The sequence below is a fragment of the Tachypleus tridentatus genome, chromosome 10 (assembly GCF_004210375.1).
Source record: "Tachypleus tridentatus isolate NWPU-2018 chromosome 10, ASM421037v1, whole genome shotgun sequence".
Taxonomy (NCBI): Eukaryota; Metazoa; Arthropoda; class Merostomata; order Xiphosura; family Limulidae; genus Tachypleus; species Tachypleus tridentatus.
This window is the reverse complement of record NC_134834.1, coordinates 142,486,020-142,498,523: the sequence shown is the minus strand read 5'-3', so window position 1 is coordinate 142,498,523 and position 12,504 is coordinate 142,486,020. Positions and strand designations below refer to the sequence as shown.

The 12,504-nt window shown below is 34.0% G+C and overlaps 1 protein-coding gene across 3 annotated transcripts in view; it reads right to left on the bottom strand.

Annotated features, from left to right (window-relative positions):
* LOC143230483 (solute carrier family 52, riboflavin transporter, member 3-A-like) overlaps positions 1–12,504 on the bottom strand; it is a 38,089-nt gene that overhangs the window by 7,871 nt on the left and 17,714 nt on the right. For all 3 annotated transcript variants that reach the window (XM_076464130.1, XM_076464129.1, XM_076464131.1), the window contains exons 3-4: positions 11,195–11,674; positions 9,961–10,251 (exon numbers count right to left, since the gene is read on the bottom strand). In XM_076464130.1, coding sequence (XP_076320245.1) covers positions 9,961–10,251; positions 11,195–11,674 — 771 coding nt within the window. The remainder of the gene's footprint in view (positions 1–9,960; positions 10,252–11,194; positions 11,675–12,504) is intronic.

The following is a 12,504-nucleotide window of genomic DNA, read 5'->3' as shown; positions in this document are numbered from 1 at the left end:
GACAGATTTTAATTTTTTAATTTATTTTTATGATCATCTAACCATCTACGTTGTCTTTAATTGACGCAATCAAACAATTAAAGCCTAAAGTAAATTAACGCGATGATCCTGTATTAATTCATTTACATAATTCCCACCAGATGAGACTAGTGTATCTTAAATAATATTACTTAAACTGAATTTATTAAATATTCTCCAAGAGCAAAGCTATCTATACAGGAGAAATCAGCAATCTATTCTCTGCAGGGAAACGAGCCCGTGGTTTTTTTGTAAACCCATGGGAGACTGAATGTATTTACATTTTGAATTTTGTATACCATCATATCTCTCTGTTACATAAGAAACGCTTTAAAGAATTAAATATTCCATTTCATCAATAGCTGTTTAAAAAAAAAGAACATTTTATATTTCATGACTACGAAAATATTAGATATTTTAACTGCTCTGGTGGTAAACAGCAATATAAGGTGATAAAAGAGGCACTCCAAATTCAGGTAACAGTCAGATAGAAATATCAGAATCAAAGCATTCGATTTTGCAATCATATTGTCGATAACAAATACTTATTCTCTGCTTTCAAAGATAACAGTAATATACTATAACTGTTACATATAACGATTAGCTTTCATAAAACTTAATAAGCTAAATAATTGGAAACTATTTGACAAATACGTTAAACGTATATGAAGACGAATTGATATTGCTACTTCATATATTATAAACAAACTATTAAATGGCATAGATCTGGAAAGTTTAATTCTAACGTAGCTGACCTCTAGATACTAGAACAGATATAATAATAAGATACTATAATTATTACATGACTAAACTGTTAAATACTACAGTGAATATAACAGAAAGATTCTATACTTATGACATGACTAAACTATCAAACATCACAGTGAAAATAACAGAAGGATACCATAATTAAAACATGACTAAACTATTAAACACCACAGAGAATATAACAAGAGGACACTCTAGTTACAACATGACTAAATGTTAAACATTACAATGAATATAGCATTAAAATACTGTAATTATTACATGACTAAACTATTAAACACCACAATCAATATGACAGGAGAATACTATAGTTGCGACATGACGAATCTATTAAACACCACAGTAGATATCAAAAAAGGCACTGTAATTATAACATGACTAACATGTTGAACACGAAAGTGAATATAAAAGAATAATTCTATAATTATAACATGACTAAGCTATTAAACATCACACTGAATATAACAACAAAACACTGTAATTATTACATGACTAAACGTTAAACATCACAAAGAATATAACAAAAGGATACTATAGTATAAACTACACTTATAAGACAGATGTTATAGCACTCATAAGCGTACAAGATTTATAATATTGTAAACTTCACATATAAGACACATATTACAAAACTCAGAAATGTGTAAGAGTTATACAGTGTAAACTTCACGTAATGAGACATAAGTTATAGTACTCAAAACGTCTAACAGTTATATAGTGTAAACTCCGCTTGTGAGACAGATATTATAGCCCACAGAAACGTCTAGCATTTATACAGTGCAAACTTCACATATAAGACATGTATTATAGCACTCACAAACGTCTAACAGTTATATAGTGTAAACATCACATACAAGACATATATTCTAATATTCAGAACCGTCTAACAGTTATACAGTGTAAACTTCACACATGAAACAGATGTTACAGCTCTCAAAAACCTCTAACAATTATATAGTGTAAACTTCACTTAAAATTAGATATTATAGCACTCAGAAACGTCTAACAGTTATATAGTGTAAACATCACATACAAGACATATATTCTAATATTCAGAAACGTCTAACAGTTATACAGTGTAAACTTTACACATGAAACAGATGTTATAGCTCTCAAAAACCTCTAACAATTATATAGTGTAAACTTCACTTAAAATTAGATATTATAGCACTCAGAAACGTCTGACAGCTATACAGTGTAAACTTCACTTAAAATTAGATATTATAGCACTCAGAAACGTCTGACAGTTATAGAGTGCAAACTTCACATATAAAACAGAATACTAGTACTCTAAAACGTATAGCAGTTACATGGTGTAAACTTCGCACACGAGACATATATTATGTCTGACAAACGTCTGACAGTTATACAGTATAAACTTAATATATAAGACATATATTATAGTACTCAGAAAGGTCTAACAGTTAAACAGTGTAAACGTCACGTTCGGCACAGAAATTATAGCACTCAGAATCGTCTAAAAGTAAATTAGCGTAAAATTCACATATAAAACAGATATTACAGCACTTGGAAACGTCTAACAGTTATACAGTATAAACTTTTCATTTGAAAAAGATATTATAGCACTCAGAAACGTCTAACAGCTATGTAATGCAAACTTCACATATCAGACAGATTTCAAAACACTCAGACATATCTAACAGTTATATAGTGAAAATTTCACATATAAGACAGATATTGTGGCACTCATAAACGTCTAACAGTTATATAGGGTAAACTTCACATACTAGAGAGATATTATAGCACACAGTAACGTCTATCAGTTATATAATGCAAACTTCACATATAAGACACATATTACAGCACTCACAAACGTCTAACAGTTATATGGTGTAAACTTCTCATATGAGGCAGATATTATGGCACTCAGAAAATTCTAATTGTTATACAGTGTAAACTTCACATATAAAATATATATTATAATTTTCAGAATTGTATAACAGTTATATAGTACAATCTTCATTTATAAGCCAGATGTTAGAGCACTCAGAAACGTGTATCAGTTATATAGTGTAAACGTCACATATGAGACAGCTACTACAGTACACAGAAACTTCTGACAGTTATACTGGGTAAAATTCACATATTAGAAAGATTTTAGAGCACACAGAAAGTTTGTCAGTCATATAGATTAAACATCACTTACAACTCAGATATTATAGCACTTAGAAGCGTATAACAGTAATGTGGAGTAAAATGTGCATATATTATAGCACTGAGAGACGTCTAATAGCATATAGTGTAAATATAACGTATAATACAGATATTACAGCACTCAGAAACGTCTAACTGTTATATAGTGCAAACTTGTCAGATAAGACATATATTACTGCTCTAAGAAACATCTGACAGTTATACAGTGTAAACTTCATCTATGAGACATATATTATACAATTCAGAAACGTCTAACAGTTACATAGTGTAAACGTCATATATGAGGTTGATAATATAACAATCAGAATCGTCTAACAGTTACACAGTGTAAACTTCACATATAAACAGATATGATAGCAGTCAGAAACGTCTAAGAGCTATATATTAAAAATATTACATATATAAAACAGATATTATAGCACTCAAAACCGTCTAACAGTTTTATAGTGTAAACTCCACTTATGAGACAGGTATAATAGCCCACAGAACAGATATTATAATTCTCAGAAACGTCAAACAGTTATATAGTGTTATCTTCAGATATAAAACAGATATTATAGATCTCAGAAACGTTTAACAGTTATGCAGTGTAAACTTCACTTATACTACAGATATTATAGCATTCAGAAACGTCTAACATTTATATAGTGTAAACTTCACGTATGAAACATATTATAACAATCAGAAATGTGTAACAGTTATATGGTGTAAACGTCACATATCAGAAAGATATTATAGCACTCAGAAATGTCTAACAGTTGTATAGTATTAATTTAACATATAAAACAGATATTATAGTACTCACAAACATTTAACATTTATATAGTGTAAACTTCACATATGAGGCAGATATTATAGCACTCAGAAACGTCCAACAGTTATATAGTGTTAACTTCACATATGAGAGAGATATCGTAGAAAACAGAAAGATCTACGAGTTCATAGTGTACACTTCACATATTAAACAGATATTATAGCACTCAGAAACGTCTGATTGTTATACAGTATAAAATTCACATATAAAAATGATATTATCGTACTGAGAAACGTGTAACAGTTATACAGTGTAAAGTTCAAATATAAAACACATATTATCCCAGTCACAAACGTCTAACAGGTATTCAGCGTAAACTTCACCTATGAGACGTATTGTAGCACTGAGAAACGTCTAACAGTTATGTAGTGTAAACTTCACCTATAAGACAGATATAAGACAGTATTCAGAAACATATGACAGTTATATAGTGTGAACTTCATGTATAAGAGAGATATTATAACCAACAGAAACATCTAACAGTTATATCGTGTAATCTTTACGTATAAGACATATGACCTTGATAAAAGTATTGCAACTGTATCGTTAATTATCAGTTCATCCCATAAATAATGTCCGAAAATTTAATGCTGAAACTGCATCATCACTTCTGTATTTGTTCAGACAGTTAAAAGAAACTAACCCAACTTTAGTATTTCAGATCATTAATCAAATAAACCCTTACGAAGATGGATGTTTCTGAGGAGCTCATTAGGCGTAGAATGCTTTATGAGTTTAAAAAACCCAATAGTATAGCAGAAACGACGCGAAACATTGAAGGTGTTCATGGTGCGTAGTCTCTCAGTGAAAGAAAATGTCGAAGGTGGTTTCAGTAGTTCAGATCAGGTGACTACAGCTTATGTAATGCACCACGTTGAGTTAGTCCTATTGAGTTTAATGATGACTTGATGCTGGCTGCAGTAGATGAAGATCGTGCTGTAACAGTTGAAGAACTAGCAGAGGAGCTTAATTAATTCAACCTTTTCAACAGTTCGCCATCATCTGTAACAGTTTGGAAAGGTGTCAAGTCTTGGAAAATGGGTCCCCTATGATTTGACAGAACCCAACCTGGAGCAAGAGCGGACATTTGCACTTCTCTGCACTCTCGTGAACGTTACTTAACTTTTTTGGACAGGTTAGTGACTGGAGATGAAAAATGGATATATTACAAAAATGATAAACGCCGCAAACAATGGTTCATTGCAGGTAAGATGGCTAAAGTAATCACAAAATGGACCTCCACCCTAGGAAATTCTTGTTAAGAGTTTGATGGGATACTGTTGATGTGATCCACTTTGAGCTGCTGCTACTCAATGTAATGATTATATGAGCCTTCTACTGTCAACAGTTAGAGTGCATAAATGTTACACTGAAAGAAAAGAGGCCTGCTTTGATCAATCGTAAAAGTGTTGTGTTACACCAGGATAATGCACGGCGCCATACAGCAAGGATCACATCTGCACAGATTAAAGTGTTAGACTGGGAAAAACTTCCACATTCTCCTTATTCTTCAGACCTCGCTCCACTTGATTATAATCTATTTCGAAGTTTGCAGAACTATCTTGATGAAAAAGAGCTTGGAACACATGAAGATGTCAAAACTATCCTCTCTACGTTCTTTTCCTCCAAACCCCAAAAATTTTATAGAAGTGGCATTCAGAAGCTTGTGAATCGTTGGCAGGAAGTAATTAAAAATAATGTTTTTGTTTTGGAATTTCGCACAAAGCTACTCGAGGGCTATCTGCGCTAGCCGGCCCTAATTTAGCAGTGTAAGACTAGAGGGAAGGCAGCTAGTCATCACCACCCACCGCCAGCTCTTGGGCTACTCTTTTACCAACGAATCGTGGAATTGACCGTCACATTATAACGCCACCACGGCTGGGAGGGCGAGCATGTTTAGCGCGACGCGGGCACGAACCCGCGACCCTCGGATTATGAGTCGCACGCCTTACGCGTTCGGCCATGCCAGGCCGAAAAACAAACAAAAAAAGTAACATAGATTATTGATTAAATAACATTAAAATCGTTTGAAATCATATCTATTTTTCTGACCCTGAAATCGTACATTACTTAAGGGAGGTTCTAATAATTATAATGCCGCTACGATCTTCTTTATACCAATTAGTTTGCAACATTTCTTCTTTTCGGTATTTTTGCTTTTCACAGTAATTTAGGCCATAACCCACAAGATTCGATAACCTTAGGATGTTTGGTGTAATCCAATTTATAATTTGTCTACGTAATATATTGAAAATGTAAATATCTATGTAATATGGAAATATGAATAAATAACAAAAAATATACAAATTGATATCTACTGAACATTCAGAATAACAGCTATACAGTAAGCTTTTTATAGTTTGTAGTTAAGTCACCTTACCTACCGAAGAATGACATTCAGGTTTAATTAATGGATGATATAATACCACATTCTAATTGATTATAACTTGAATCATATTACTATTTACTGGCTTAGTGTCCAGTGAAGGTTTAGTGTTTGAACATGTTCAAAAAGCATCATCAGATTGCAACATGTAGAGTTTATGGTTTTAAACATCGCCTTACCTTTAGAGTATTAAAACAATCCTGTGGCAGGAGTTTAGTTCTACAGGAAGGTAAATTTCGCTACTGGGGTGTTCAGGGATATTGATATCCCTCTTTGCACCGCTCGCAATAGAATTTTGATGTGAACATAAGGAATTTGGATTAAATTTTCGGTCTGGCTTGTTTTTGTTTTACTGTAAATTGAAGTAGTGAAGTAGTTTCAGACAAGAGCGAACGTAGGAGTCAGGTCGGATTAAGATGGCCGTAGAGGAAGCAATCAAGGCTGGTGTCGTAACGTTGTCCTAGCGTTGTTCGATGACGTGAATTATTGTTTGACTGGATTGAAGTACGGAAAGACGCAAGTCAACGAACTACACGATGTAACACAAATTTTTTTCCTTGATATTATGTGTGATTTCTTAATTGCTCATATCGTAAAAGTACAGAAAATGACCATTATTTCCTTCAAACTTTGCTTTTGTGACCGGATAATGAAATTTAGAACTTAACCTAAAAACGGGCAAATTTGCACATTTTCCTATACACAAGATCTGAATAAAACAACATATTAATCAAGATTTACATGTATTTATACTAAAGCTACACAAGAATGAACAAAAATGTTTAGAAGTGAGTAGTTTCTCGAGACTTGCGACTGTAATGTAAATCACTTCCACGTATCAGTATCCAAATATTGTCTCCCACCATGTTTTCGTTATACGCTCATTGGTAGTGACGTTCAAAGTCTAGTATATCTTGATGGAAGCGCTCGCCTTGCTCCTCTGAGTATGTTCCCATGTTCTCCTTGAATTTATCAAGATGAGAGTCAAGCATATGGACTTTCAGGGACATCCTGCAGCACATTTTGCCGTAGTTCTTCACCAGAGTCTCAACCAGTTCCGTATAATTTTCGGCCTTATGATTGCCCAAGAAGCCTCAAACTACTGTGACAGAGCTTCCCCAAGCTTTTTTCCCTTCCTACTGATCTTCTTGTGGAATTCTCTGCACTCCAGGATCTTCTCTATTTGTGGTTCAACGAAGACACCAGCTTTGACCTCTGCCTCATACAGCTTAAGAAAGAAGTCTCGAAGGTACTTGAAGGCTGCAGACTCCTTATTAAAAGCTGTGACAAATTCTTTCATAAAACTCAATTTTATGTGAAATGGTGGGAACAACACCTTCTGGAGATCCACCAGGGGCTCACACTTGACATTATATCTCCCCTCCTATTCCAAAGGCAAAGATAACAGGGAAACTTGGTAAAGCCTCCTTGGAGATCCATCAGGAATGCCACCATTTTGAAGTCTCCAATAACCTCCCAGCCATACTTCAAGGCTTCTAGCAAGGTTTTGACGCTTTTGTATTCCTCTGTGAGGTGCACCGAATGAGCCAGGGGAAGAGACAAATACTTATTGCCGTTATGGAGCAGCACAGCTTTGAGGCTTTTGGATAAACTATCAATAAAGAGGTGCCAGTCGTTCCGGTTACAGGCAATTCCAGTTGCCTCGCACAGACTGGATACATTGTGGCAGAAGCAGAGCCCAATCTGACGAGTGAAGAAGGTTGAAACATGTCGGTGATGCTTCCTCGGACTTGTGACTTGCACACTTTTATCTACAAACCTTAGTTCTTGAGTCCAGATGTCAAAAGCTCGGCATTCGACTTCGTTAGACCAAGATTTCTGATCAAGTCATTGAAATCTCTTTCGTTGGGGTAGTATGGGTTTCTCTCACCAGCTGCACCTCTAAAATTGTAATCTGGATCTTCAACATCTACCTCCTCTTCCGATTTGCTGCTCTCTTCTGAGGATGGTTGCTTTCTCTCTGGTAGAATGGGTACAGGGAGCTCAGGGCAGTGTGGCACTGGGGCGATGAATGATGAAAGTTCGGATACATGATAACAGATGCATTCTTGCCAGCCCGACGTTTAAAATGGTTTACCATGCAGAAGTAGCAATTGCTTGAGTGGTCAATGGGTTCACGCCAAATTTTTGGAATAACGAACTTTGTGGCTCTCTTTTCTTCTCTGTGCCATCCTGCAAAAGAGTAAAATAAAATTGTATTTATAACGATTAAATTTTCTTCATCCACAATTAATCTGTAAGAGGTTCATGCAAAATATTTTATATGTGATTTTTGTTCTATACTATTGGAACTAAAAAAATAAATTAAAAATATTTAAATTTTAAAAGGTCTAAAATTTGTATAACATAAAATCTTACTATTCCAGCAAGCAAAAATTGTCCGTCTTACCTTCTAGAGTTTTATTGCAGTGTACGCAGGTAAAATGAGATGCTCAGGGTTTGTCTTGATTCCTGACAGGCATGTCAAAGTATGCCTTGTAGACTTCACACATTTTAGCAGATGCTCTCACAGAGTATTTTTTCGTTCTTGTTTTGATAAATTGGCCACATACATAGCAGAATGCATCTGGAGATGCTTGCAGCTTCTTGATGCCATCTCTGATAAAATCAGATAGGTTTATGTGTTTACTTAGGCAGCTAAAACTAAACTGAAGTGATGAGTGGTGAGCCCCTGTATATATATCACTATAGAAATTTCTAGAAAATTATCCTAAGTTCTACAACATTCTAGAAAGTTCTTGAAAATTCTTGTAAGTTCGAGAAAATTCTCTATCAGTTACTCAGTACTAAATCTACCTGGAATGTTCTGGAAAATGAGTAAATTTGAAAATTTCATTACCCAGGTCACAAAAGCAAAGTCTGAAGAAAAAAGTAGGTCTTTTCCATTTACTTTAAGCATAAGCAATTGGAAAAGAACACTTTCTGCCCAAGAACAAGAAAAAGTAAAAATTTTGTTACATAGTGTTATTACTCAAACGTCCCGTAGTCAGGGCCACGGGTAGTCAGGGCCTCAGACTAGCTGGGATGATAAAGTTGTACAGTGCACTCAGTATCTTGTATTTGTTTCAAACAGGACAGTAAGTTTTGTTGTAAACTAATCCATGTTCACAGGACAAGTGCAATTATTATATTAATTAACCTCTTTTATTGTTGTTTGACATGTGCTAAAGTTGAAATGTAAAAAACATCAATAATAATGAGTAAATTGACACAGTGTGTTCATTGTTAATTTATTATGTCTTGGAGGTTATGTGTGTGTTGTATGGGGATATTGTTTTGTGTGAAGCGATTGTCACGGTGTGTAATTTAACAGTTAAGGAGTTGCGTGTCTCTCATAATAATAGTAAGCTAGTGTTGTAAGGCAATCCTTGAGTTGAGGAATGTTGCGAACTTCGTTCATGTAATTAATTGGAGTGTATATGGGTAGCCTAAGGGCCATTCCTAGAACTCTTTTCTGTTGGAGATGTGGCTATGCTTTTTTGCATGCTGCATGAGGTTTGAACGCCGTATTCAATTAGATGGCGAATGTGGGATTTGTAGATTTTAATGATAGTGTTAGGATATAACATCCACTTTGGGTAGTTTTATACATCGCATTCATGTTTTAAATATCGCATTAACTTTTGAGTATAAAATCCAGTTCATGTGTTATTAAACATTGCCTTAGCTTTAGAGTGTAAGAGTACAAAACAACAAGCTAAAAAATAAATATATAAAACATTCTTTCCAAACAAGTCCATGTTTTCAGTCGCTTAATCAATTTCATTGTTAACTTTACCTGTACTGCTGGTAGAATACCATTAGTGAGAGAAGATATAAACCCTTGCATCCAGAGAAAAACTACAAAAGCCAATTTTTGATCGTTCTTCTTCAATAAATACTCATTTGTTTCCTTTTCAACTTGTGTTTCAGTGTTATCATTTGGTTCTTGGTTCTCCTGAGTTATGGTCGAGCGATCTTTTGGATTTATACCAAGAGAAAGAACGTGATCAGGTTCTAATATCAAATTCGTGCTGTTTGCTCTTTCTTTCCCATTACTCGGGTTTCTTTGAACCTCAGGTATTGGAACCTAGCATGTAAAAATAAACAACTTTTATCTCATTAGGTTTATATAATTGTAAACGACGTCAGCTACATCCGCTATGAGGAGTTTATAAGTAACAATGTTTAAAATTTAATCAAGCTATCTACTATTTTCATAATGACTTGTAGGTCTCAAGAATTCCCGTCAAAATATCGTCTTTCCACAGACTCAGTAACTTAGTTGAAAATCTGTTGGCATTCATCGCGTTCTGGGAAGGTCATGTAGCTTATGGTCATGCGAGCGTAAGTTATGTCGAGAACAACATTAACATATATACACATATTTCCAAATAACTAATAGTTGCAAAACATCATATGAATTACAAAAAATTGTATTATCTTATACTTAAACTTTTGCTTATGGTACTGTGAGATTTATTTGCTTGTTCCAACTAGTAATGTACAAACATTAAACAACTAAACAATGTGGAATTATGAGGTTATATGCATATTTTGTCGATTATTCAGCCTGTCCAAGTGATATGTTATTACACAGAACTATCTTTCCTTACGTTTTGCATTGAAGAGAACTAGGAGGTTATGTTACACTTTAGATCGAGGTTTATCTACTGAGCTGAATTTTATTTAGACAACAGAAGAGAGGCTTATATTCAACTTTTTAAGTAATGTGTAATACTTATCGAAACGTCTTGGCTTTTAGACAATAGAGAACAGCTTACGCAGCTTTTGGTCTGTTAATGTTTGCTAACTAGTATAACTCCTTAATCTCTAAATAATGTACTCTCAGGCGTAGCATTTTAATCTGTGTATTTTTTACCCCTAATTTGAACTTAAAACTATTAAAACTAAGATAAGCAGTTTTTGTACATATTTCTCGTATTAATTTAGTATTTACAATTTACGTGGCAGTTTTTCTTTGGAAGTCTTAAGCTGTTCAGATTATTTTTATTTATGTATTTATCACTTACTTGCTCAGCTTTTACTGACGGAAGTTTGTCGAGAAGGAGGAAGGCAAACCAGCTCATGACCATCATGATGCAGAGGAAGATAAAAAATATTTCTACAGAAAATCTTGGTGGTGGGTAATACGGTTTGACTTCATAGATGGTTGTGTTTTGTTCAGTCATAAAATTAGAAACAGTATTATTACGACACTGTGGGTTTCCTCCGATTCCTTGGATGAGAGCCACCACACTCGGAAGTAAGCCACTCATGCCTTCTCCGATAAGATAGGTTGTTAAGTACTTTTGATGGAGATGAGCCATAAATGGTAGATACAGAACTGACGACGTGCAATCCACCAAGGCCAAGGAAAAAGCAAGACTCAGCATGACCGTGCTGTGCTCTTCTCCTCCAATCAATGTTGTTTTGGACCAGAACAGTGCTAGTAGTAAACACGAGATGGTCCCAATAGATAGAGTAATATGAATTGTAGGCTTTTCCAAGGTCTGTAAACGTTATAAAGTGTATAAAATATATAATGTATATATATACGCATATAATACATATAAATATATGTGGGGGTTGATAAATATTTAAAGCATGCAGCTAAGCCAGTGAACACACACGGGATGGCACAATTGAATTTACCTGGTTTGTGACTGGTTATCGACGACACATTAAAATTTACGCATTAAAACAATTTACTCACAAACATATCTTAAAAGGAAAGTTTTTTTATCGTAAGTACCAAGTGGCTATTTTTGGCTATCCAGGGATTTTATCTCCACAATTTGGACCTTTATAAGTATGAAACGTCTGTTATAAATGAATATTTTGTTCTTCCTCATTACTAAAACGCACAGATAAAATAATTGTAATTTTTTTTATCGTGAGTTCAAAAATAGGAATATATTTATTCAAGATTTTCATATACCACTTTTAGAGTTAGAAATAAACAAATAAACAATTTCCTTCGTACAGTCTATGGCGATTTTCAATGCTTATATTTCCTAAAATTGTACAAAACTGAAACTATGTGGATTTATTCTTGTGTCCAGTTTTCATGACTTGTTGTATACAATTAAATGTATCTATTTTGGTTTCAGCTTTCCCTAAAAAGACTGAAATATAAAATATTATACCACGATCTTTTATAAATAAAAATGAGGTTTTGAAAAAAAAACACACAATGTAAACAAAACATCATGGAATTACTACAATCTAAATGGTGTTATAATATCGGATACTTTTTTATAAGTTAACACGTATCCAGCCTAAATGTATAGTTTAAAAAACATTTTAAAAAGTAAAAGTGTAATATCACCAGAACGGGAAT